Raw genomic sequence first — 27956 nt, forward strand, 5'->3', positions numbered from 1 at the left:
TAGATGAGGACTTTTATGTACCTATGCTTTCTTGTATTTGTATGTCCTTTAGGCCTATTTACCATATTCCGAGTTATTGTACAGCACTTTGGGATTTTTATCTGAGAAAAGTGCTACAGCACATGCATAAACGTTACTTTATTTACAAATGTGAGACAGGCTTTGGTCAGCCTGGCGGTTAGCGGGTCAACCCCACACAACGCAGCGCCTCAGAGGAACCTGACAGGTCTTATTCACAGAGGATTACATTCACACCATGGAGGCATGGAAAAGAGCTGCTGAGAGGTTGCCCTGTACACTATAATTGAACAATATTTGTTAATGGTTAGTCTAAAACACAGTGTAGAACATTTGTATGCATATATATCAGCATTAATAAGTGTATAAGAATGTTTCAATGCAACAGATGTGTATTGTTCTGGCGTGTCTGCAATGACTCAGCCCTAGTGGCAATTGGCTTCAGGTGTGTTCAGTCAATCCAGAGCTGATAGAGTAGCCCATAACCTCATCGTGCTTGCTCTATCTTGTACTTAGAAACTTTTTTGCATTTGTACAGCCCTTTAATGGAGCAATATGACGTTTTATGAGCTTTGATTTAGTCTTGCTCTCTCTTTCTGTTGTCACATTGGTTCCCAAACAGGTCTATATGTTAGTGTTAGCGTGTTGCTACAGCATGTTTGACTTCCTCCATTTTAACAATAAAAGTTCAATTTTGCACTGAGCTGATAAAAAAAAGAAAAAACTCTGAGATTTACCTTTAAAACAAGGACTGGTTGTTTTGAGGGAAACTGAAATTACGTGGACGGCCCAACTGGTAGGAGACATGCTGAGACAGGACCACTGCAACACACACAAATGCACACAAAGATGTAATCAGGACGTTATGGCGGTTATAGTGGTAATAAAATAATAATAATAATAATAATAATAATAATAACAATAAACTGTCCTGTAGTAGTACCCTGCTACACCATGACAACATGTTTTGGATAAATTCGTTACTCCAATTAAACATTTTGATTTTGTGTCATATAGCCTAATTACAATTATTTTTAAATAAAAGGGTTTCTGAGTCATTTGCGGCTTCCAACATGCTTTTGAAATGAACTTAAATAGAATACTGACTGTGAGAATTTCAGGTTTTAAAGATGCAATAAAGCATCTGTAAACAATATTTTGATATTGACAATGGATCACATTTATGATAGGCCATGCTCTTAGCAGCAAACTTAAATAATTAAGTAACTAAATAATTTTGCAAAAATGTGGCAACATCTTGTTTCTAACATGAACTTGCAGGCAACTAAGGTGATTTTTTCATCAGTTTTAGTTCTCTTTTCACTTTAATTAAAAGTTGAACACTATTGAATTGAAACCTATAGATTCACATGTTATTAAATGCTGTCATACCCAACCTTATAGTTACAGCACTGACAGCTGATCAGCTTGCCTTTTATTGTTGCCTTATCCCCGAGTCTGAAATTCAAATCCTGTGTGGCATGTGGCAGTAAACAGACGGCACACTTTCAGCCCTCCTCCTCATGTTGTTTGAAAAACACTTTGATAAAATCTATCAGATATGTGACAACTGATAGAGATGTTAGATGTTTGTGTTTGTGTGTCTTTGTGTGTGTGTGTGTGTGTGTGTGTGTTGTGGCTTTGTTTTTCTGCCAATATCTTTAAAACATTTAATAATAATTACATTGTTTTTATCTTTAATACCAAAATCGATGTGTTGACGAGCTCTACTATCAAAAAAACAAACAAAAACATGCATTAATAATTTGGTTCAATACGTTAACCTCAGTTCTGAAATGTTGATTTCTAACATTATGTCAAGTTTTTTTTGTTTTTTTTATACTGAATCATCAGGAAAATGTTGAAAACAATACATACCTGAATGTTAGTTTCCATCCACTGCTGTTGTGTGGATATACGTAAGTACAATAACAGCTGTTGAGCTAATTCTCTGGCTGGTAACATTAAACCCCTGCAAGTGGAGAAGAGGTGATTCAAAGAGTCAAACAATAGAAAACCATGTGAAAATCATGGTGGAATTATGACATTTTTGTTGGTTTTAGTCTCCTCATCCCTCTACCCAGATCTCATGTTTTCAGCTATTAATGCTTTGTCTATCCAACTTCAGCATTTTCTTGTGAAGTGTCCCTTTCACACATGTAGCACACAACAGGAGCTTGTTCGTGTCAGATGCGTTCTCACCAACTGGAAATGCTCTGTCTGTCTTAAAAAAGGAGGTACCTGGTTATGGAGCGTGCAGGAGGCGGACATGACATGGCGCAGATTACTCCACGGTTTTGTCAGGTTAATTCTCATTAAAACAAAGTGAAGCAAAACGAAAGAAATTCAGTTTAAAACTTGTTGGATGGAACAAAAAGCAGGAGATAGGTCTGAAACTATCGGTTGACTGAAAATGAATCTGTTACTACTTAGTTCATTTATTAATTGTCAAAAGTAATTTCAAAACAAGTGAAAATACCAGAGACACACACACTTATTTGTTTATTGTGACAATAAGGATCATCTTCTATAAGGATTTATGTGATGATGACAAGCATGTGTGTCTGTGTCCTAAAGGCAAAGATATCTGAGGACCAAAACAAACGGCACACTTACACTGCTATTGACCTCATTCATTATTCACACACACACACACACACAAACACACACAGACACACAGACACACACACACTCTCTCTCACTCTCACTCTGTCACACTCTTTCTCTCTCTCTCTCTCTCTCTCCTCATGTTGTGTGTAAACAGCTGGACTCTGAAGTCTTTTAGCAGTTTTGATCTATTGATCTGGTATCAGTCACTCAGAGTGTCTGTTTACTGTCACATGCACGTCAATGGACAATGGGATGACTAAACACACAGGGTGGAGAAACACACACACACACACACAAACACACACATACACACACACACACCACATTTACATTACATTAGCTGATAGCTTTAATTAAACTTGGATACCAATAGGTAATGTAATCTATATGCCTGTCCCATTTATTGTTAATATAGTATGTGCCCAAAACATACAGAACGGCATATCACAGCATGAACTGTAGTATTTCTTCCAAAAATGATGTTATTGTATTCTTGTGTGCAGGTGTTTCCGTGCCCATGTTGGCAAGCTACAGTAAGGACATCGACTAGATCCATTTTGACATTCATTATGTTACAGCTTTTGCTTTCTTTATTTGCCAAATAACCAAATAACCGAATTTAACCCAAACTCAGAAATGCTCATAAACAAAAAAACATTTTCCATGTCATTTTTCTCTGCCTACTCTAGGACTGATCTCTGATTGAAGAGCTGTGCACAGGAGTTTCAAACATGTGCATTTGAGATTCATAATCATGCAGCTGTGAATAGATGTTTTCCTTTTGTTTAACAGTTACTCAAATAGAGTTTGGGGTCTTTCTATGAGAGCTGTGTAAACTTCTTTTGAAAACCGGTGTAAAAACTGCATGAAACCAATAAAGAATGCGTTTACAAAAGAGGACCTCTGCTGTCCTGAGAAGGTTAGGATGAAGCTCAATTGAGAAAGTCTATTATATTATACTATAAGTGTTGATGGAGTTTTGATCTCTTTAGACCCATTTCCTCTCTCACTGTTAGTATAAAATGTTAATGTCACAGTTGGTGGAGCTTTTTTTAATAACTTTGATATAGTGCTGTGAAGTTTGTGAGTTTTCCTTCGGAGACATTCTTAAATCTTACTTAAGTACAGCATTCGAGTTAATGTACTTGGTTACTTTCTATAACTAAACAGGCCATTCTGCATGAAAAATATATTTACTTGAAGTGTATTTAGCTGATAGTACTTTCACTTGAAGAACATAACACAACAATCTCAACTCAAGGGCCGTTTATCTTCTATTGAAAAACTAAATATGGTTGTAAGCAAGGGAGCAAGTGGAATTTTTGATTGAGGAAACATTCTAAATTTGTTATATGTGTTGTACCTTGACATCTCAGGTTGTTTTTCCATTTCTTTCTGACATTAAATTAAATTAACTGTCCATGTGAAATTTAAGTGCTGCTCTTTGGCCAGTTGGTACGTGGGAATTGCTGACTGTAACACTCAAAGCTGTTATCTACTTCATCATCCCTGCTGTCGACTCGTCCTGCACACAAAACTGCTGAGTCACTGAAGCAAAGTCAAACAGACAAAAAAAAATGTGGGGTTTTCTCTGTGTGGATCCCCGGACTCAGCAGATTATCCACAGTGGGACTGTTTGTCTGTTTGTTAGTTTTGTTGTTAGTTTGAAGGTGCCGATGTCATCATCCCTCACCCGTTGGTGGATCTTCGTGGGAAATAAAGGACTGTACTTCACTGTTCTTCTGTACTCTACTGCAATTCTTTACTGAACTCGCCAACATTTCTGTACCATACGCCACTGCGCCACCTCTTTACCATGGGTTACTCTGCTGAGTTTGTTTCTTACTGTAGGCCTACTTCACTGTTTCTTTAATGTACTTCACTGTGTTTTCTCCCGTAGGCCTACAGTGGGCAGACACACCTCTTCCACCCTTATCCTTAAGACCGGAGCACCCCAGGGCTGTGTTTTGAGTACCCTGCTGTACTCCCTGTACACACACACACACACACACACACACACACAACAGTAACCACTTTCAATTACCACACTATCATCAAGTTTGGTAATTACACAGCTGTGGTGGGCCTGATCACAGACAAAGAAAAGGCCTACCTTAAAGTAAAGAACCTCAGAACAACAACCTTCTCATGAATTTCAGCAAGACTAAAGAGATTATAGTGGACTTTACGACGTTGCAAAACTAAAACCACTTTTTGAAAATAAACACGTTCCCCCAAAACAAGTTCCTTCGCCCGGCTATTTTGCAAAGGCACAGTTATTGCGTTCAGCGTGTGGTGCCACCCAGTTTAAAGAAATTGCCAATATACCAGAGCAAGTTTTTCTTCTATGCTGGAATGCTGTGTGAACTGGCCAGACCTTCTTCTGCTGCGCTGTGGAGGCAGGTCTTGCAACGTGAGACCAGGGCCCAAGCCTCAGTGGTGAGAAAAGAAAGGCAGAGACTCTTTCACCTCAGACAACTGAGGAAGTTCCGGGTATCCCCTCAAATACTGAGCAATTTCTACTCCTGCATCATCAAGAGCGTCGTGACAGGGAACATTGCTATATTGACACAGCACCGATGACGACTGTAAGGCACTTCAGAGAGTGGTTCAGTTGGCGCAGCCGGTGCCCTACTCTGCCTAAATAATATTTAGCAGAAGCATAAGCTACCAGTGATGTGGGGGGAGCTAACAGTGGTGTTGGCCTGTTTAAGAAGCTAATGGTGGCGTGGGGGAAGCTAACAGTGATGTGGGGAAAGCTAACAGTCGCGTGGGGAAAGCTAACAGTCGCGTGGGGAAAGCTAACAGTCGCGTGGGGGAAGCTAACAGTGATGTGGGGGAAGCTAACAATGATGCTGGAGAAGCTTAAAGTGATGTTAGCATGTTGAAGAAGCTAACAGTAATGTTAGCCAGTTGGAGGATCTAACAGTGATGTGTGAAGCTAACAGTGATGTTGTTGGATAAGCTAACATTGATCTGCGAGAAGCTAACAGGGATGTGTGAGAAGCTAACATTGATGTTAGCCACAGAGGCCTACAGCTAATTTCTAACAAAGAAAATTCTGTTAGCCTGATTTAACTCATTTACTCAAGTAAAAGTAGCAAAGTACAGGCTTGGAAATGTACTTAAAGTACAAAAGTAGCCTTGTGAATGACAACCACTTTTTATGCAAAGCTACCTGGACCACATAAATGTTACTAGAGTGCACGCTGAGAAACTTCAGTGGACATGAAAAAAGGCACTTTCATATGTCATTGGCTACATTTTAAATAGATGTCCGCTAATAAGCCTAACACATTACATATAGGAGTATGATGATTGTGACAGAGACTGGGACTCCAGGTTAATAACATTCTGACTGAGTAGCAAGATATGAATTCAGTTGTGATTCTGTGAGAATTCCCAAATCCAGTTTCTCTTTTTTAATCTTCCCCATAACATTTAAAGGAATCTACATGTATGTGCTCAAATATGGCTTCTGGGAAGAAAATAAAGGATTAAATGAATCACTAAACAGACATTAATTAAGAAGTTCCCCATTCTTTTACAGCACACTGGCCAGGAGTACTTCTTGATGCCTATCTAGGCTACTATCTCAAACATCTCTCTCAGATAAGGCGGATAATAAGGAATGTCTTGCTGCTTGTCTGCCGAATCTCTGGGGCCCTCGTTTTCTTCATTTTCAATCATGTCGCCGTCTTTACTACTATCTGCTAACGTCAGCGGGAATGTATAAAGCTGATTCTGGGTTTCAACTGGGCCCCAGGTGTGTCTGTTAAAACACAGACGGAGACAACTCTCTCTCTCTCTGTTGATGCTTCATTAATATCCAGCAACGTGCAACCTAGCTAACAGGTGAACAGCACTAACAACAGAATCACTAGCTAACTTACTTTAAATTTGCAAGAACTAGACCAACAACAGGCTTAAATGAACTGACAACATAAGTTATAAGACTTACAGTTCTCAAAGACGCACACACACACACACACCGATTCTCCACCGGACAGCATCTTTCTCTTTCTCTCACTCCTCTCTCCGTGTGAGGCGCGCGTCCGCGATATTCTCTGGCATGCAGTTTCAGTCACACCTGATACGACCTCTTGTACAAAACTAAAGTAACGAGTCAATTTTGTAAAACGTAAGGAGTAGAAAGTACCGATATTTGTGTTTAAATGTATAGAGTAAAAGTAAAAAAAATTAAGTAAAAATATCAGAAAAATCTACTTGAGTACAGTAACGAAGTATTTGTGGGCCTACTTCCTTACTTCCCTTCTCTGGAGTTACATTAACTGTCAAAATAACAGCCTGTTTGAAGTGCCACAGCTCATGTATTGCTAGTTTATTGCTATTTGTATAATCATTTTCTTCTGTGGGGATTTTACATTATTTGGTTTCTTTGTTTATTTAGCCTACGTATTTATTATTTTACTTCTAAAGTTGTAATTTTAAAACATTGATTAGTTGTAAAACAGAATCAACTACTTCCTCGTTTATTTTGGTTTTTTTACTTAAAATACACAATATCTGACAATGATGTCTTAGTGATGTCCCTTTTTTTATCCAGACCATTCAAAATTGTTGAATTTTCATTGTTTTTGTTTTGTTTTATTACAAACTTTCAACTGATATTCACACTATAAAAAAAAACATTCACCCACCCAAAAACAAAAAGATAAATACAAACATTCCCACACTTTTTACAGCTAGCATAGTGCATTGGCTTGTTTGAATTCAGTCAAACATTCACCTGGAGACATTTTACAAATTAAAAAAAAAATACAAAGTTTAAAATTCACATCAGTTCTCAGTGTAAACACAAGACGTTCTTCAGAGGTGTCCCCATCAGTTTGTGTCACTGCTGGAGAACAAGAGAGTCGAGAGGCAGAGCATCAGCGAAGCCCCCAGAGGAGAGAGGCTCACACTGAAGCTGCAGGAGCCGCTGGGCCTCCTGGAAGTCCGTCAGAAGACCGGACGCCGTCTGCAGGTCGATGTAGAGCGGCGGCGAACCGGCCTGGGGGTCGGCGAGGTAGGAGAAGGGTGCGGGAGGACGAGGGGGTAAGGAGTGATGAAGGGAGGAGTAGAGGGGAGGAGAGGAGCTGCAGGCGTCCCACTGCGGCACCACGCCGCCGGGCGAGTAGGAAGAGGCATATCCCTGAGAAGGAGAAGGGGGGGAGGCATGGTCCGGTACCTGCACGTACAGCTCAGGGGAGCTGACGTGAGAAGGAAGAAGAGGGAGAGGAGAAAGAAGGGAATCCTGGAGTGGACACAGGAAGCTGCCGAGGCTGGGGGGAGTGTTTGAGAGGGCAGGGAGCTCAGTGCTGCCGCCAACGCTGCAGTGTATGCTGGGAATTTTAGGGCTTGGCTCTGACAAGCCAGAGTCTGAGGATGAGGAGGAAGAAGTTGTCTTTCCAGTGGTCACGTTACTTTTCATACTCCTCCTCTTCCTCTTGCGGCAAAAGTTTCCGTTGTCGAACATCTTCTCACAGTTTGGGTCCAGAATCCAGTAGTTTCCTTTACCTGCAGAGAGGACAAGAGGAGGGAAGAGGAAGAGTGAGCTTAAAAAAATGGCAAGTACTGTATTTCACTTCTCTTTTCTGTGAATACATGAAAGAAAAACACATTTCAGGAGGTTTAAATGTCCAGAAACAAACAGCCTAGTGGTGGCTTTAACATCAGATTCTATGTCACTGAACTCCTTTAAAAACACTTCATTTTTTTAATATTCTTTTTTAAGACAGGACTCTTTTAACTGGAATTGTTTTAGTCTATTCACAAAGCCCTTAGCTCCTCTAATGTTTTATTCACTTTTTTTCCAAAATCACAATCTAACTATGACCTCAAAGAACAACAAGAACCAGCTAGTTTTTACCAGTGTCAGAAATATTGTTTTTATGGAATAACTTTGTGGAGTTTGGTTCGGCATAATTTTATGTGTTTGTGGTAAAAAGGATGACGTTGGATTTAAAGCTCACCTGGGTCACTCTCGTTGCGGGGAACCTTCTGGAAACAGTCGTTGAGCGACAGGTTGTGACGGATGGAGTTCTGCCAGCCGGCCTTGTTGTGGCTATAGAAGGGGAAGTTGTCTGAGACATACTGGTAGATTTGGCTGAGTGTCAGCCGCTGCTCAGGTGCACTCTGTATTGCCATGGCGATGAGGGCCGAGTAGGAGTACGGCGGGCGGACCAGGCGCATCATGTCTTCCGGGGTGGACAATGAGAACCAGGGGCTGCCGGGGAACAGGGGCCTCTGGAGGCTGTAGAGATAAGGGAAGAAGCCTGGAGGGAGTCCTGTGGCCCCAGAGATGGGGCCTGGTTCTGGGCTGTTGAAGCAGAGGTACGGGTCGCTGTGGTTGGTAGAAGTTGGGAGCCACTGTGATGCAGACAGGCTGGGCTCAGGAGGAGCTGGAGGGCTGTACAGGCTGAAGTCAGACGGATCGAGGCCCAGAGAAGGAAGCTCCTGTTGGGGGAGAGAGCGTCCACACAGAGGGGCGGATGGAGCTTTCTCTGTGACAAAGGACGCCATGCTGGAAACTCTTTTCCTACCTGTCTTTCTTTCTTCACTTTCCTTTCTCTCTACATAAACATCTGTCTGTGGCGATGTGCTCGTCTGCTGTGATTATGTAAAAATGTGTGTTTGTAGAAGCTCCACACAGCCAGTGTCCTCTTGCACCTGTCCACCTGCTGCTGCTCACATGAGGAATTTATACTCTGCTGCCCCGCCCACGGAGAAGCTGATTGGCTACTGTGCTATCTCTAATACACACGCTCGGATTCACATGCGTAAGTGATTCACATAAGTCACTTCCCTCAGGCAGATAAGAGCCTGAGGATTTAATGCTGAGGTATGTCACCACAGACAGAGATAAACACACACACACACACACACACACACACACACACACACACACACACACACACACACACACACACACACACACACACACACAGCTTGACAAATGAGGGATTGAGGCTCTTTTTACAGTTTTAGACGTTACAGCGTCTTGTCCGCCAAAAGTCACTGATTCTAAACACTAAAGATAAAACAAACTTTGTGAGTCTAAACTCTTGTTAGAGCCTCCTGCAGGCTGCAGCCTCCATCACTAACACAATATGAAAGTGTTCCACAGAACGTACAAACACGTATTTATTTTGACATACAAGCAACATCTTAATGATTTATCTATTCGTAAGCCCCATTCAGACAGGGTTAATATCCCAGGTAGAGACATGAAACACATATTCTGTGGGACTTACACTTCCCACGGATATCATTATCTCTGATGTGGGAATAAATTGTTTCTATTGTTGTAGATTTAGGAACTGATGCATTCAAGAAGATAAATTCAAACCACTAAAAGAAAGTATTCATTGTAAAAAATTGAATATACATTCAAATACTTGTACAAAGGGTGAAGTCAGTTAAGGTTTTACATCTTGCCTCTTTAAGTATTGGCAGCCAAAAATGTTATTGCATTGTTGCTATAGATGTCCTACATAACATCATTATTTTGATTGGTCTGAAATAACCAGGATTAAAATCTCAAATTATGGGGAAGGGTTTTGAGTGACTGTCCCATTTTACCTGAATGCATCCGGTAAAATTAGACAAAGAATGACGATGAAATTGGAAAATGAAACCAGCATGTTGTGGGGAAAATAAATCAAAAAGTTACTATACTATTGTGTACCACCCTGCCATACAACAGAATTTTTTTTATGCTTTTGTCACTTACAAAACATTATAGAGGATGCAGTGACCCCATGTCAGCCACAATAGTCCAGCATCATTGTTATATATTGTTATAGCCATCTTATCACACAGTTAGTGAGGTTACAATAATTTAATGAACTAATGACTGAATTGATAACGGTGTTCAGCCTTTAAAAAAATAACCAAACCATTTTACTTGAATATGTCATCAGAGTGAGGTAGGGCTTTTTCATGTGTTCGAAAGTCCAAAGCTCCTATAGTATATTTTTATTGGCAACATATTTGCTTTATAGAAATATAACAAGTTCTAAAGGTAACACTTAAAGGAGTCTTCAGAATTTATGGGGTTTTCTTGAAATTCTACCAAAAAGTATCCTTTACCCTTTAGTTTTATATTTATGTTGTCCCATCTTATTGAAGCAGTCAATAATGGCTTAAATGAAACAAGAGTCTATCTTACTTCATGAAAGAAAATGTTAATTTTAAATTAGCTGATTCAGGGTGTTCAGATTCCTTTAGAAGTAGCTGCAGACTGACAGACCATCAGCTGCTGTTTGAGGTGTCGCCCAAACTATTGTTCTTAAAACCCCAAACACACCTTCAGCATGTCAGCATTCACAGGAGCAATTTAACCCTAATCAAACGGTAACGAAGTCCTTTAATGTAAACCTTTCAGTCTAACTTTGAATGTTTACATAAATGTTCTCCTGTAAATCGGGATTCATTGTTTGACAGAGTAACAGTGTAATGGTTCAGTTATTTTAAGCTGATCCCCACAACTTAACTTAACAGGTTGAGTCATCTACTGGTTTGGTGTCAAAAAATCTTTATAAAGATACCAAACATCAAACTGGGATTATTTTTTTTCAATCACTAATTTAAAAAAAAAACTTTGTTTTAAATGTCTTCTTTTTGTTGTGAAGCACTTTGTAACTGTGATTTGAAAGGTGCTATATTATAAATTATTATATATTATATAATACATGTTTTATCATGAAACAAAACCTAATTCGTCTTGGAAATGCTTTAGTAACCTACTTTACTACGTTTTATAAAGTACTCTATTTCCCTCTGAAATGTAGGCTAGTAGAAGTATAAAGTAGCAGAAAATGGAAATAATCACGTAATGTAAAAATACCTCAAAAATTGTACTTTAAGTACAGCAGTTGAAGGATGAGTACATCATTTTCCTCATTTTGTCAGGTTCCTTAAGTATTCAAGTATTCTAAAAACTTTCTCCCCTTGTGACCTTCTCCATAATGACATTACTATATCCTTATGCTCAATGTATTACCTACAGTAACTTAGATGACTCATTAAGCATTGTACTGCTGTGGACGCCACGTTAGGTCTGATCAGAAAGTCCCACAGCAACACAAACTAACTAACCGACCAAGGAAAGGGAAGATCAGCAAACGACCGGTTTTGTCAAAGGAGTCTGGTGGCGTTTAATGGAGTAATATGTTGCGGATCGGCAACTTTTATTGTATTATTATTATTACCTGCCATGCTTAGTGACTTCAATCCCATCCTTGTATTATCATTTAGTTTTATAATCACAACACAATCAGTCAAAACCATCATAAATCCAGGTCTCTGACTGCACAGTGTCTTAGTGTGTCTGGATTGAGCAGACAGCGGTCTTATCTGTTCACTTTCCTGCCAACGAGAGTTGTAATTTACACCTGTGTTTGTGTGTGTGTGTGTGTGTGTGTGTGATGACAGTTGGCGGTGCCAGCATTAATCTTTGCCCCGCGGTGTCTTCGAAGAAGACACAGACATAACAACACACACAGTCTGAACTATAACTGACTGGGATTATACAGAGAGAGAGAGAGAGAGAGAGAGAGAGAGAGAGAGAGAGAGAGAGAGAGAGAGAGAGAGAGAGAGAGAGAGAGAGAGAGGGAGGGGGGTGCAGGAGCTCATGGAAAAAAGAAAGAGACAACCTTTAACTGTCAAATATAGTCCAGTTTAAGGTAACTGGCAAAAGTAAAATACTTGTTTCGCATTAATGACCTTTAAACCACAGACATTCAGCATCACTCACTCAACATGTGAATAAACCCTTTTAAAACCTCTGATGCTGTCACTAGTAACAATCATACTAGCCCTCATTGTTTTAACGAAGAATTCATTTTAAAAAGAAACAGACAACTTGTTTTTCGTCGAGTCATTTTCACCAGTTTCTAATTGGTTCACAGCAACTTTCCAGACCATTGTTGAGCAGCTTTAAAAGACCCACGAGGAAGTGAGGTGACTATGTATAAGAGCACCAAACCTTTACTCAGTGAAAAGTCTGTGTCGTGGTGGTTGTTTTGGTGACAGTGCGGCAACACTCTATACCTTGCTCATTTTATCACGAGTTGAACAAAGTGTTGCGTTTTGCGCGATAAAAGGATATGTGTCGGATTCTGCTGACAGCAGTATCTCCAGCTGTACCAACTCGACTACTAACGTGGACATAATATCTGTGCCCTTTGACCTTCTAGTGGAAGTTACCTAGGCAATAACAAAATCTGAACACTAGTGGTCATCTGGAGATGCATGATAGACACAGGTGTAGTCCGCGATGTGTCTTGGTTTTCCAATTGTGTTTGTATCCCGGGAACATTTTAAAACCAAGTGTAAACATGGTCTGTTTCTTGTTACCTGGTTAGTGGTGTGATGCATTACAGACTCAATGGGGTGCTAATGTGTCTACAAACTGGTCATAGTGGCTGGGACAATCAGAACACAAGCTCTTTTAAATTTAAAATATTTATATACCGCTCCTTTAGGGAAACAATGAGGCTGCTAATGTTTTCATGATGTCGTATCAAAAACCTGAGAGAAAAAACAGTACAGCTGATACATTTACAGTGAATTCTAAATGTCCCGCACTGAATGCACAAAGTATGAAAACCAGAGGCTTGTGAGGTTTCATCTGCATTGTTTAACATAAAGAATGGAAAACACAATCATGATATGTGGGCTTTTCTTTGCTTAGCTGCAGACAGAACCAGGACCAGTTTTGAAATCAACATGCAGAGTTTGAATGTGAAATATACTTATAAACTAATAAACTAAATGCTAAAGAAATATAGCACCTATTCAAATATATTGTACTAGAAGTAGCGTCATACAGACATAACAATCTAAAACCTCTCCGAAATGTTCTGGAGCTTTTAAGTTTAAAGGTTTATCGTGTCAAATAGTTTAAACTCAAAACTGAGCACTGAGATAAAGCTAGAAACTTTAGTTTGTCAATGGTCAAACATAAGCACACAAGGCAACATGTGCAAAACAATTTTCACTCAATGTTACAGATAAATACCTGAGCATGTGTATGGAGTTGTTCCCATACCGATACCAGTATCGGAAATCCCACAGATACTGCCTAAAATGCTGGATTGGGTATCGACGAGTACCACGCCGGAACGGCATTTTAGGTGAACATTAATCTTAATTCCCTTTGGTTTAGTTTTGTGATCTGGTGTGATCCAGTTTATCAGGTCAGGACCATTGTTCTCCTGTCATGTGGTATCCAGCTGGGTCTGAGAGCAGACACTGGTTCTGCTGGCTGGAGCTGCGGTTATTTGCATCGATGAGGAGCAGAGGAGACTGGGAGTAATGGCCAATGATGCCACTCACTGATGGGAAAGTCTGCGCACACACACACAAACACACACACACACACACACACAAACACACACACACACACACACACACACACACACACACACACACACACACGATTTTGTGTTAGTTTTCCTGACCAATAACCAACGTGACTTGTTCCAAGTCAGAGTTTTTTACAGCTGCACTTTCTCTAATGTCAACTAGGGGCTGCTAAAGACACTTTTGGCTGTGGCAATGTTATGGATATATACTGTATATTATAACTACACCCACAAATTATCTTCCTCCCAGCATATTTAAAAAAAAAAAAAAAAATGCAGCAGAGCAAATGGAGGGTTAAGGACTGTATGAGTCCTAAAACTGATACTGGATTAATGCTCACATAGCATGCTAGTGTGCTAAAATGGTAAATGTTAAATACTGAATTAGCGTGCAGACATATAAAACTTCAACATGTTAGTATTGAAACCTCTGGTAGTCTGAGCTAACCAGTCATACTGTCAGACTCACTGCTGGACAGTTTGTTTCACTTTAACGTTACATAACAAAATAAACTGAGGACGAGGTCTAAAATGGAGTGTAAACTTCCCCAAATCCAAAACAGGACAGAGATGCTGACATAAGCCTCAACTCTGATAGCACCCAACACAGACTCCCTTATAGTGCAAGTGTTTTTACTTTACGTAACCACACAAATTAAAGTACTTAACAGATGATATGCTGATTTTTATAAGCTTAATCAATGGTCAATTGAAGTAAATGGGACACCACTCACATTTTCATTTCAAGTACAAAGTCAATACAGTACACAAACAGCCTTAGCCCCTTAATAGATAACTATTTCTTTTGAAGGTCTCGGGTCAGTAACTTCATGTTTACCTCCTGGGCTTTGAGTCCAGTTCCAAGCTGGAAATTCTGGTTCTGCTGTCTGATCTGGATGTTGTAGACTTTATCCTGATAGAAGACCATCAGGGTGAAGGGCTGATTGGCCAGCTGCCGGGTGCTGTCCCTGACCAGATATGTCCCGTCCTCAACACAGCCACAGAATAATACATGAGGGGTGGATGTCACAGAAACACTGATGTTAAACTACTCCCAGTATTATTTTACTCCCCATTCATTTTAGCCTATAGCCCTATTTCTTTACATTTAGTCACATTGTCTCCATCAAAACATTGCATGCAAAGTAACTGAAAAAATACCTTCAATGAAAAAAGTAAATTTAAAGGAATACATAAAATTACTAAATTACTAATTACTAAAGTACTACTTAAATACTTTTATTTTACTTTTTTACCTTTCTGACTTGTTTTAGACATCTCTCTGCCTGACCTCTGGTCACTTTACCCACATACCAGCGAGGGTCCAGCTCCTACACACAATAAATATAAAACCATTATACTCACAGAGCAACAAACAAAAAGACGACATCACCACCTGCTGTTCACACTAAAAAAATGTTAATGTATTATTATTAACATTGTATATTTTCCCTCTAATCAATTTCATTGGTCTTTTTTTTACTGTATTTCATCTAGTTTTAGTTTTGCTTTCATTCAGCTTCTTAGATTTTATTATATTGTTACCTTTAAGTCTATTTCATTGTGTGTTATTACCATCATTTCTGAAGTTGTTGTCTTTGTAATCTATTTTATGTAGTTCTTTAATGTAGTTACAGTATATTTCACTCTCTTTTATTACTATTACTGCAAAAAAAAATTTTTTTAATCTTGCGTGCATTGTTCTGAAATTGTTTAATTGTGTTAGTCTTTTTGTTATTTATACGGTCCATACATGTTAGTCTTATTATTGTCAGCCATCTCTGAAGCTAACCTGTATGAAATGAATGAATGGCATTTAAAGTTTGATTGACTGCTTGATTGACTGATATGTCAAAGTGTTTAAATGTTTAGACTTGATTTAAAGGTTCAGGTTAGAATTATAGAGTTAGGGAATGCCAATGAGGGTCCTCACATGTAGAGACAGACAAACGTGTGTGTGTGTGTGTGTGTGTGTGTGTGTGTGTTTTGTTACCTGTGTGTGTCCTGTTGTGGCTGGAGAAGGATGAAATGACTGTCTGTCTGATCCTACAAAGTTGCCTCTTTGTTCGGCAATTGCTACACACGTACACACACGCACAGAAAAACACAGTACTTGTTGATTGTAATACTCCTGCTGCTGGATGAAGCAGCTACAGAGTCTGTGACAGAGCCCCCTCTAGAGTTTTCACAGGGCTGGTATAAGACTGGGTAATATCACAATAATATCACATTAACAACAAAATGCAATGTTGTTTGGTTAGACTATAACAGAAAAACACACCACACAGCAGATCGAAGCTGTTTAAACATATATGATTAGGCCTATTTGAGAGGTAATAAGACAAAACACATTTAGTCAAAGTGTGTCCATTAACAGTGCGCTGAATGATCTATCAGCCGCTCCTGTTTGCAATGTACCCATGGGTGTCCAGACAACCATCACCAGGTTACTCTGAAACTGAACTGAACTGAAGAAAACATTATACAAATTATGATTCTCAGGCAGGTTTTGCAGCTTTTTTTCCTATGATTTCCAATACCTTTATTCTGGATGGACATCAGAGATAATGATATCCTCGGGAAGTGAATATCAATATTTATGTATGTCTGTGCGTTCATATTTAACTGAGTTATCAAAAAGAGAAGTTGGGAGAGTTTTGCCTCTCATTCACCTCTTGAACAAGGCAATGTTAGTTCTGTTTGATGAGGCTTTACTCTCAGCAAGAAAGAGAATGAGCGGACAATTTCCCAAAATGTCAAACTTTTCCTTTAATGTTTTGTGATTGTGTTGTTATCTTCTTACCAGTCTTCAGTTTGTGAGGCAGAGAGCCTGTAGAGGGAACACCGGGAGGCAGACTGCTCAAAAACAAACAAAAGAAACAGATTATGCATCATACATGCGAGAGATTGTTCACTAAATGTTACCCTGTGGAGGCTTGGACCACTAGTGGGTTCCCAAGGAATTGGCAGAACTTGAAAGTATCCATGAAAACTCGCCTACACATGATCCATGGTAAAACTGGGGGGTAAGGCGCAGAGCAGAGAGGCAAAGTGTAACGCAGATATAAGTCATAATTGCTACTGGATTGCACCTTGAAAGGTCAAATCAACAAGGTCAAAGTTTAAGTAATTTGAACTATGAACGCAGCACTCACCGGCAATTGTGAGTGGTGAGCAACGCCAAGGGTAGCGCTTCCTTCAAGTTTAGTCCACCACCCTCCCCAAAGGAAAACAATGGCACAGTCATCGCAGACCAGTTTTACCGCAGATCAAGTTTAGGGCAGCTTAAGAAGCCTCATAATTATGAGACTACAATAACCATGGCTGATAGTTAGAGGTGCAAACAAAAACCAAACTGGACTCAAAAAAGGCTTTGCTTTCTTGCCTTACTTGTGCATGAAGGTAAGGAAATTATTACAAGAAAATTATTTCAGACATGTATAAAGTACTAGAGACCCAGACTTCAGTAAAAGTACTAGTGCTCTATCAAAAAAGTGACTAGAGTAGAAGAGAAGTGCTCTTTAAGCACCACACTTCAGTGGAGGACTAAAGTATTCAACAATTTTTGCACTCAAGCATTACAAGTAATTTACTACTCGAATACTGAAATTACAAGGATTGTATTATGTAGTTATTAAAGAAACCAGTCAAAAGTTTGAATATCATGTTGTTTATATTATTTCAATTGTTTTTTGTGGTTCTTTAAAACTAAAAAGAAACTTGTTTTGGGGAGAATGAAATTACTCTGGGTTGAGTTTTTCTTGTACCTTACCGAAAAAGGCTCAGGGTGCTCCAAATGTTGGTGTGATATGAAAATGGCTGGTGGATTTAAGATCAAAAATCATAATTCATTGAATGAGTCAAATTTGAACATATCTGTCAGTGGCGGTCGATCTTTACATTCTTAGTTGAGGTCCTATCATGGCCTGGGCCACACATTCATACTTTTTGATAAAGCCATCCTTTGACTTTGTCTTAAATTTTGGCCATCCTGTACTATGTCTCATCTCCGATTTTTCCTGAAACCACCATGTGTTTTTGTGTGTGAATTTGTGTGCGTTTGTGTGTTTGCACACATCAGTTGCGGGGTAAACTGAGCAGCAGCCCAGCCCGCTGCAGCGAGCCGACAATATGGAAACAGCAGCAGCATTCAGCGACTTTAGAGTGAAAAAAAGTTACAGCTGACTTTGATGTTAAAATATATACAGGTTGGCAGGATGATCTGAAATGTTTTGCACAACCTTTTGCTGTATGTGTTGTTGGTAAATGTGAGATGGTCGAGTCACACACATCTCGTCTTTATATCAGAAACCAGGAAATTATTTACGTGTTACGTCAACCCGTTCTCACTCCCACTTGGTCATTGGCTCTCAGAGTCACATACTGACACAAAGTCTGACACGTGGGACTGCTGGGAATGGTTGAAGTCACCGGAAAAGTTGCAGTGATTGATCAAAATTGAGAGTCAAACCAAATTCACGGTGATTGGTGGTAACCAGTAACAATGCAGCACATATCGGAGCACATACACGTATCGGAGTATAAGTATTAAACTCATCAAAAATATGTACTAAGGTAAAAGTGGAAGTAGGAGAAAAAAAGAATACTCCAGTAGAGTACACATACAGCCTTAAGTACAGTAGTGAAGTAGTTATACTTTGTTACAACACATCTCCAAAAATTCTAAGTAAGTTTAGTATTATATGTGATTTGCTTTCAGTGAGTCCTGTTGACTACGGTAGGCTAAATTCTAACCTTCGACAGATGTAATGGCTGGTTTTAGAGCTAAAACACGTAGACCGAAAACATAGGAGTCATAAAATTAGGACTGACATGCCCATGTCTTTTTAAAGAGTTCCTCCTAATACAGCAAGTTAGGAGCTACTTTTAGCCTTAAGATTTTTTGTGACTACGGCCCCAGTTTAAGATGTTTGTGTTGTCACAAAGCACTATTACAGTGTTGTGTACACCATACCTGTCTCCTTGGCGTGAGGGGGCCCCGGGGAGTCCAACCCGCGGGAGGTGACCTTTACTTTGGAGGGGTAAGGTGTTGTGTTTAGGAGCTGAAAGATAGAGAATAATTTAAAGAATCACTCTGAGGTTTTGGAACATACTTTTGTTTATGGAATTAATAATAAAAAAGCCCAAAAAAGAAATCTCACCTTCATCTGGTATTTGCTGCTGAGAAAAGAGAGGAAGAAAAGGATGAGAGCCCATTCTAGACAAATTCACCATCACAACAAAACTCTGTCAGAGCAGAAACTTACCTCTCTCCTTCCGTCGAACCTGGTAAAACCAAACCACATGCAAAAATCTGGTTATTATCAAATAACTTGAACCGACGTTTTTTAGAACATTAAGAATAGAAGTAAAAACATAAATAGGGAAACAAAACTGTGTGCGTGCGTGTCTGACTGACTGACTGACTGACAGATGAATTCACACACTGAGATAATTAACTAATTGGATGAAAAGTAAAGTATGTTTGAAAAATTTCACAATGTAATTTGAGATTATTCGATAAATGACTTTTGTGTAAAGACCTGTTGGCAGAAGGAGGTCTGGCTGAGGAGTTGCTCCTGCTGACGGAGATGGAGGACGGAGGAAGAGCGGGTGGTTTGTTCCATGTGGGAGGATCGGGGGCATCTGTCTGAGGCCTGTACACATTAAAGATAAAAGATTAGCTTCAGATATTTTTATATATTATAAGAACTCCAGACGACGTCCGACACAATCCGTGGTTAATTTATGAACGTAAGTGCAAAAGTTCTCTCACAAAACAATCATCGTTACGTAACGATAGCCCTGCGTTTTTGTAAGTGGGTTTACTGAAATCCTTGACCTTTCCAAGTGGATGTACTCCGTATATGCTCGCTGTTAATTCTTCGGACAATGAGCTGCTCTAGTCACACATGGGCTCAGTCAGACATCACACAGACTTTGTATAGGGAGCTGGCAAGGTAAAGACCGTTTGATGTCCGGTCCAACATTGTCTATGTACATAGAAGAGGGCTCAGCAACCTTATTTATCCCTAATAAATATGATGAACACGGTGTATGTTCTTACCTCCAAGAATGTGTGCCGGCCTGTAAGAAACAGAAATAAAATGAATGCCATAATTAATTAAAAAAGTTAAATTTTTCTGTGTTCGTGGTGATATAAAAATAGAGTTCCTCTTGAAAAAAATGCTAATAAAAATAATTCCTCAAGGTTCATTTCTTGGTTTTGTTTTCAGTTTTCTATGATAATAAACTAAAACACTAAACACTAAACTTCTGAAAGAATATCCTTGATCTTAGTTCAATTTTAGTACATATACATAGATCCACCTGAAAACTCATGTTTGTTGTTAAGTAAACTTAAACCTAAGTTAAAAAGAAAACCTCACCGTGGCCACTGTATTGCGATGAGGTCCTGTGTAGCAAAGAAAAGCAAACGTCATTGTCATTACAACATCAGCTAAATACCAGAATACTTATATAGATGATCAACACATCACATTTAATTTAAAGTGCCTACATTATGGTCATTTTAAAAAACACCATATTTTTGCATTGGTTGATTTTGGTGAACCAGTGTGTGTTGTAGCAGTGTTTTGCCATTGAGAAAGAGCTAACATGCTAGCGCTAGCATGTGCTATGGTTAGCCACCTCATCTCGGCTAGTTATGTACAAGTGCAGACTGAAGGCAGAGGACAATCAGAAAGCTGTATCTCACTCAAAACAGCATGGATAGTTTGTATTCGTGTGGAAGCACCAGTGACACAAAAATAAATCCCAGAAAAAGTCTTTTTTTTCTTCATAATATGGTCACTTTGATTAAATCTTTGGTATGTGTGTTTGTTTCATTATCATTGCATGTCTGCCAGGAGAAAACTTTTAAGCAATAAAATAAAAATGACAAAAATAAAATCAATTGAATTGAACATTTAGTTTTCAACCTGTCCAAATTCCGTCTTTGTTAAATAGTTGTAGTTTGTTGCAGAGGTAGGCGAGGTTATAACATTTTTGTTTATGTGATCTTTGGAAAAAAATATATTGCCAATGTTAACTTTGATAGATTTTCTCTCTGCAGGTTATTTTTCATAAAAAGAAAGGGTTAAGCAAAGGAGGGAAATCAATCTGCTACAGTTGTCCTTTAAAAAAGCATGCAGGTTCAGCGTTACCTCTGGCCGGGGACACGCTGGATCCCAAATCTCGGCCCGGTTTGTTGCTACGAAAGATCTTTGGCGGCTCCGGAGGAACTGAACACAACAACAGAATTAAAACAGTATGATAAATCATGTACTCATGAATGTACAGATAAATCATCTACCCATGAATGTACAGATAAATCATGTACCCATGAATGTACAGATAAATCATGTACCCATGAATGTACAGATAAATCATGTACCCATGAATTTACAGATAAATCACGTACCCATGAATTTACAGATAAATCACGTACCCATGAATTTACAGATAAATCATGAACTCTTGAATGTACAGATAAATCATGTACTCTTGAATGTACAGATAAATCATGTACTCTTGAATGTACAGATAAATCATGTACCCATGAATGTACAGATAAATCATGTACTCTTGAATGTACAGATAAATCATGTACCCATGAATGTACAGATAAATCATGTACCCATGAATTTACAGATAAATCACGTACCCCTGAATTTACATATAAATCATGTACTCTTGAATGTACACATAAATCATGTACCCATGAATGTACAGATAAATCATGTACCCATGAATGAACAGATAAATCATGTACCCATGAATGTACAGATAAATCATGTACCCATGAATGTACAGATAAATCATGTACCCATGAATGAACAGATAAATCATGTACTCTTGAATGTACAGATAAATCATGTACTCTTGAATGTACAGATAACTACCAATGAGTTACCATTATACTGAAGAAAACTTAAAAACATGATGATTTTCAGGTTCTGCAGCATCTTTTTTCTTTGATTTCTAAATGGATTTATTCTGGATGGACATCAGAGGTAGTGACATGCATGGCAATTGCAAGTAACACAGAAATGCATCAACGTATATTTTATGTTCATAGGGTCACATTTAACTGAGTTATGAAGATGTGTCTGTAAACATTTACACTTACATTTTCTTGCTCCAGAGTGTGGGGAGGGGTCTCTTTTAGAGGAAGAAGATTCTCCTGGCTACACACACAAGTACACATTTACAAGTTTAGTTAACTGAACTGGTGTTAACATCTCAACACCAATGTTTGAATCCCTTGAGGATTAAAATGAGACATACCATCCGAGGTGAAGGTGCAGACAGGGTGGATACTGGGGGGCGGGGACACACAGCAGGGGGTGGGCCTCTGGAGGATAAATGGTTATCTATGCGCACAAACACATACACACACACACACACACAGACACACAATTAATTTCGACAGTTTCCTTTCACACAATGAAGTGTTAAGAATAAAGTTGTAATATTTTGAGAAATAAATGAGAATAAAGTAATAATTCAATGAGAATAAACTTATAACATAATATTAGGGGTAAATAGAACGCCTACAAGAATAAAGTTGCAATATTGAAAAAAAGTCATAATATTGCTACAATAATTTTTGGAGAATTTAATTTAATGAGAATAAAGTCATAATATTTCAAGAACAAAAGTGGTAATAGAATAAAGTCGAAATTTAATAAGAAGTGGAGATTTTAATACTATGTTGTAATGTTTTCTGTTAATGAACTGAACTTACGACTATACTTTCAAAACATTGCGACTTTTTTCTCATGCTATTATCACCTAATTTCTAATAGTTAATACTTGTTGTACTTTCAAGTCCTTGTGTATGAAGAAATATGTTAAATCTAAAGTGATAAACATCTTATTTTCTACCTTAGTATCATGATTACCTGTAACTGCAGGACATAACCTCAGATAACTAGAGGAGCTGCCCAACATAACAGACCAAAGCAAATGAATGGTGCATACAATAACTATTAATAATAATGTCATATTTCTTTACTTCAAATGGTCCAAAACCAACTAAAACATCCTCTGTATGGAAGAAGCGTTCAGTAATGAGAGTGAGGCTGCATACTATCTGTTATCTACCGATGTAATCACTGTCTCCGATGGGCAGGGTGGGGCACAGCTTTTTAGGCAGGTCTTCTGGAGGTTCGGTGGGAGGGGGCTCGTAATCGCTGGACACATCGGGGTCTTCGTTTGGGGACTCATAGTCTCCCACACTTTCGTCCTCATTACCGCTGAAGGGACTCTCGTAGTCATCTTCAAACTCTTCATCATCCTGATGAAGTGAAGGACAGACGGAAAGGTGGATCACAGAGAACACTGTAGCAACCACCCTGAACACCTTGGAAAGTACTTGGCAACAACTTAGCAATTAACACCATATATGCATCATATGTATTCTTTTCACCATAAACACAAATACATTTTTAAAGTAACAATCTAATCTCTCGCCTTGGCGATTAAGTATTAATTAGAGGTGTGATTACTCTGGATCTCAATTCCCAGAGATTGTCACTTGTGATTTCCCCCACACATTAACACAACATATTACATGTTACTCCTGAATCCCAGTAGTGACAGAGATGGAAGAAAAGACTTTTGCTGGTCAAACGTAAATGAAAAGAAAGACAAAAATAAAAAGATGAACTCACAAACTCGTCTTCAGCCCATCCCTGAACGTCAGCAGCCATTTCTGCAGAGGAGAAAACAGGAGAATTAATATCTATACATTTATACTTAATTTAAGATGAACTTTATTGAAAGTACATACATTGACAGAACATATTAGCATTATAATGTTTAACATGTATGCTGTTTATGTACAGTATATAAATATTGTAAAGAACTAACCCTAACCATTTTGACCCAACATAGGAAGGTTTGTGATAAGTTAATAAAAGAAAAAGTACCTGGTTCATGATATTTGGGCGTTGGTCTGTAATGAGAAGACAGATTATTATTAATAATTTTATCATGAACTTTACACCTTGCAGGTTTAAAACAGTCAGCTGAATTACATAATCAGTAATATTGTTTGAAAACACAGTGACAGGCCTATTAACAGAAGTGGACCTGCTACTTCACAGCATATTATTTTAAACACTCTATTATATTGATATAACATATCTGTCTAAACATAGGTTGAAATACTGCAGGCTATTATGTAATTTAAAAAATATATATATATTTGTAATTTCGAGTATTAGAATATTTGTTTAAACATGTTCTGTGCGTGTAGTGTGACGCAACAACTGTGTTTTATAATGTGAGCCTGGATTACACACAAAAAACGGAATAACACCAAAACAGAAAGGCAGGATGAAGGCCAGGGGCTCTTTAAGAGAGACCAGGCAGTCAACATGTCTATATGACATTACATGTATACTCTACCTCACAGAATACAGCAGTAGCCTATTGTATTTTACATTTAAATCAGTAAAAACAAAAAAAACATTGTCATAATAAAAGCAAAGGTGAGCGGGTGAAAGTGGGCAGTGGGTCAACATCTTACTTTTTACGAAACGGGCCTCTTTTCTCCTCCTTTCTGCTGATTTCAATGCTGATCTTAGAGATCATCCTGAAGAGACAGAAACATAAAGGTTGTTCAAAATGTTCTTTATTATTAACAACGTGATGAGTTGTCACATCCAATTTGAACTTGGGATTTCTAACAATTAAGTTTAACAACAGTGGTGTGACTTTTTCACTAGGTGAGGCTACGGCTCTACGTGTATCGCTCTGTGTAGTTTGGCTGTCTTTGTATTTTTAAACATGAGTATTTTAAGCAGCACTTTCGTCATCTTTCTTTGAAAAATGAAGCCACCTTTGCACCGTTTCCCCCCTCATACCGCCATGACGTCTTCTTATTGCTATGTTTCCTGCAGCAAAGACGCATGCGTTTGACGTAACTGTTGTAATTGCAAAACTGTTAGAAAAACATGCCGGCACTGATAAAGGAAATTGGAATTGGAAAAGGAATTAATAAGCTCGTACCTGGTTATTGATTCCCATCGATTCTCGATTGTATTTACAAGTTTCCAAAATATTTCTTTAATTGATCAGGGAGTCATTTTTCAACTTTTAAGATTCCTGGTGTAATATAAGTCAAATGGGTCTCCAAATTTAAAATAGTTGGGGTTATGAGATGTTGAACCCTTTTAACACTTTTAATAGATCCATTTTCTCTTCCTAATAAGAGAAGTATGGAACCAGCACGTTGGCTCAGTGGTTAGCACTTCTGCCTCACAGCCAGTTGGCACGGCAGAGTTTGATCCCCGGGCAGGGACGGCCTGTTCGCAAAAATCCAGATGTCTCACGAGAGCATTATTTTAATATGCCCAGCGAGTTACTTTGGCATTGAGTAATGCTGCTCATTAACTATACCCTTGTAGCTAAGCTGCACCAATCACATCGGTGTATCTGATTTAGAGGCAAGATAAAAAGATGACGACAGTTTTCATTTACCAGATGCTCCACTGGTAGCTATGCTTATGGGGCTCTGGATACGTCACCCTGTGTGTTGTTGCGATTGGTCGTAGTGTTATCCAAACGCATGCAGTGAGTTTTTCAAAAGCACGCTTGGTGCCGCCCCTTAAGATGGGCAACTATCATTACACAATGCCAGAACCTCAATCTTTCAGATTTGGGTCTGGATTTCCAGGCTAGTGTTTGTGTGATTATCCTTCGGGTGCTCCGGTTTCCTCCCATAAAGACATGCTTGCTGGTTAACTATGACTACAGTTGAAAATGAGCCGACTGGCTTACACTGGCGCATTTACAGAAATGTTGATTAATTTGCATTGTCCTAATCAAATAGATAAAATCTTAAAACCAAATATATCTTTAGCCTTCCAGTGGTTTGATAATTGTTGCTCATGTGTGAATAACAGTCACACCTCCAGAAACAGTGGGCATGTGACGGTAATGATTAATAGTTTCTTTGAGATATGAATCAGCAGTTGGTCTGTACTCACGGAGCCTGAAGTTTGGGGAATTTCTGGAGGTCGTTATCACTCAGATTCTACAAAACAAGAGAAAACTGTGAATATGTTGTGTTAAACAGGATATTGTGTTTATATCATCGTGAGGGCATTTTAGAGTCTTAACCAGACCTTACCTCCTCCTTTGCTTCTCTACATCCTTATTTCCTTGTCCTCCTCTATGTCCTTCTGCCCTTTCTACCTCCTCTTTTCATTGTCTTCCTCCTTCACCTCTTTCTTTCCTTTTCTACCTTCTCATAACCCCCCGTCTTCTCTACCCAGACTCCTTCATTCCCTACTTTTGACCTCCCTATTTTCCTCCCTACATCCCTATATTCTTCTCCCCTTCTTCTCGGCCTCCATCTTTTTCACCTTGTCTCAGCTGACAGGACTATTTCACTAAAATGTTTAGAAAACATTTTTAAATGTAACTTAACTCACCACAAATCTGGAGCCGCTGATGGAGTTCTTTATCACCACCTTATCACAGCCAGACAGTCCCATCTGCAAACACACATTTCAAACATCAGTGACGTAGCTCACAAAATGTTAGTGTGGAGGCAGCAGGAGTTCAATCCTCAACTTAGGCAGGGTTACTGCCTTCGTTCAGACCAGATTTATTGAGGATTAAAGGTTTTCTAAGTATTTGCCTTGTCTTTCCACCCTGGCTTGCTGGTTTGGTGTGCGTGATTTGTTGACCGCCAGGGAACACGAGCCACTATGACGGCCGTGGGATGCTCACTGGATCACAGCTGTGCTTCTGTTAAAGGTAGTGGCCCACTACTCCAGCGATCAGTGTTACTCTATAAATATAAAATATATATGTGGGCCTATATGCTTGGAACCTCAACAAAGTTGGTACCAAAGAAAGTACTGAACTGAGCCATACTATGCGGTGGAAATGCGGCATAAGTCTCCATCATGTACGAGGTCTTCCTATCTGCTAACTGTATGTAAACCAGTTTATACTCTGACAGAGGAGCTTCACTAAAACTGGATGGTAACACTGCTAATCAGCTGCTATAGCTTCCTCCATTTTGGCTCTCCGTTCCCTTTAAGATCAGCTCTGTCAGGGCAGCTTGTTATTGGACAACGATGCAAATTTGTGATTCAAAAATCACCAAAGTTGAATTTGACACAAGACTCATACCAAATGTTGTTCTGGCTGTAGTTGTAACTGCAGCAAGTAACCAGTCTTACTTAAAGGATTTCTGTGTCCAGAAAGAAAGAAAGAAAGAAAGAAAGTGTGAGACGGTGAGAGTATTGATTGAGGTCTCACCCTCTTGAGGTAGTCTGCCAGCTGCTGTGGGCTCCACCCCGTCACCTCCACCCTCGACGGCCCTTGGTCAGAGCTCATCCTGTGTCCTCAAAGTCTTGACGTCCGTGCTGCTGATGTCAAACCGATGACTTTAACGAGAGGAGACCACCATTTGAGAGGATGACGATCACCTGAAGATGAATTTTTATGTTTCCAGTCGTGCTGTTCTTCTTCAGGTGCTCTTCAGTTGGACGTCCACACGATAGCAGACAGAAGGGCCTTGCTCGTCACCACTCCTTCCTGAAATGCAAAACCAAACTTCTTTTGAAGACTTGTAGAAAACAGAATAACTCACAGACGTCGTCAACAAGTTTTACTTCCTCAAAATCAACCCACCACTCACTCAAAGAGAAGAAAATAGAGAGAAGAAAGCAAAGTGCAGACAGAAATGTTACTGAGAAACCAAAATGGCTTCCTTCCTTCTCTTGCTCGCTCTCTCTCTCTCTCTCTCTCTCTCTCTCCCTCTCTACCACTCTTTCTGTCTATGTCTCTCTATTTATTGGTCTCTCTTTCCTCCCCTCTCTCCCTCCCTCCTTCCATCCATCTTAGAGGAAGTGACTGTGCAAGGGGGGGGGGAGGCGGCATCCTCCTCCTCCCCCCCCCTGACCACAGAGCGGAAGAGATGCTGCAGTT

General features: G+C 39.2%; 2 protein-coding genes and 1 long non-coding RNA gene across 9 annotated transcripts; 1 reads left to right on the forward strand and 2 right to left on the reverse strand.

Annotated features, from left to right (window-relative positions):
• The first annotated feature begins 601 nt into the window (after window positions 1-601).
• LOC117955541 lies at window positions 602-19626 on the forward strand. Its single transcript, XR_004659075.1, has 3 exons — window positions 602-616; window positions 17269-17273; window positions 19542-19626. It is a non-coding gene; the product is annotated as an uncharacterized LOC117955541 (long non-coding RNA).
• foxi3a (forkhead box I3a) lies at window positions 7246-9287 on the reverse strand. Its single transcript, XM_034890102.1, has 2 exons — window positions 8604-9287; window positions 7246-8148 (listed from the first exon to the last, which is right to left on the reverse strand). The coding sequence occupies exons 1-2, from the start codon at window positions 9151-9153 to the stop codon at window positions 7484-7486; spliced, it is 1215 nt and encodes a 404-aa protein (XP_034745993.1). The 5' UTR covers window positions 9154-9287; the 3' UTR covers window positions 7246-7483.
• On the reverse strand, window positions 13136-27934 carry lcp2a (lymphocyte cytosolic protein 2a). 7 transcript variants are annotated; one of them, XM_034890100.1, is made up of 22 exons: window positions 27660-27934; window positions 27285-27563; window positions 26447-26509; window positions 26000-26046; window positions 24538-24603; window positions 23936-23961; window positions 23678-23718; window positions 23109-23301; window positions 22290-22375; window positions 22132-22189; window positions 21167-21244; window positions 20390-20415; window positions 20068-20087; window positions 19544-19657; window positions 19268-19286; window positions 19163-19181; window positions 18976-19063; window positions 16804-16856; window positions 15994-16076; window positions 15257-15331; window positions 14839-14988; window positions 13136-13983 (listed from the first exon to the last, which is right to left on the reverse strand). In XM_034890100.1, the coding sequence occupies exons 2-22, from the start codon at window positions 27360-27362 to the stop codon at window positions 13834-13836; spliced, it is 1533 nt and encodes a 510-aa protein (XP_034745991.1). In that variant the 5' UTR covers window positions 27363-27563; window positions 27660-27934; the 3' UTR covers window positions 13136-13833. The 7 variants fall into 7 exon arrangements, with proteins under 7 accessions (XP_034745991.1, XP_034745986.1, XP_034745992.1 ...); XM_034890095.1 differs by having other exon boundaries at window positions 16804-16859; XM_034890101.1 differs by having other exon boundaries at window positions 19163-19178; window positions 27660-27933.
• Between the last annotated feature and the right edge of the window lie 22 nt (window positions 27935-27956).

The sequence above is a fragment of the Etheostoma cragini genome, chromosome 13, assembly GCF_013103735.1.
Source record: "Etheostoma cragini isolate CJK2018 chromosome 13, CSU_Ecrag_1.0, whole genome shotgun sequence".
NCBI lineage: Eukaryota > Metazoa > Chordata > Actinopteri > Perciformes > Percidae > Etheostoma > Etheostoma cragini.

Coding starts and splice junctions, on each gene's coding strand:
- foxi3a (XM_034890102.1), bottom strand. CDS start 9,153: ATGGCGTCCTTTGTCACAGAGAAAGCTCCATCCGCCCCTCTGTGTGGA. Junction 8,149..8,603: donor CCGCAACGAGAGTGACCCAG/GTGAGCTTTAAA, acceptor TCCTCTCTGCAG/GTAAAGGAAACTACTGGATT.
- lcp2a (XM_034890095.1), bottom strand. CDS start 27,362: ATGAGCTCTGACCAAGGGCCGTCGAGGGTGGAGGTGACGGGGTGGAGC. Junction 23,302..23,677: donor GATGGGCTGAAGACGAGTTT/GTGAGTTCATCT, acceptor TCACTTCATCAG/GATGATGAAGAGTTTGAAGA. Junction 16,077..16,803: donor GCCTCACAAACTGAAGACTG/GTAAGAAGATAA, acceptor GTACGTGTGTAG/CAATTGCCGAACAAAGAGGC.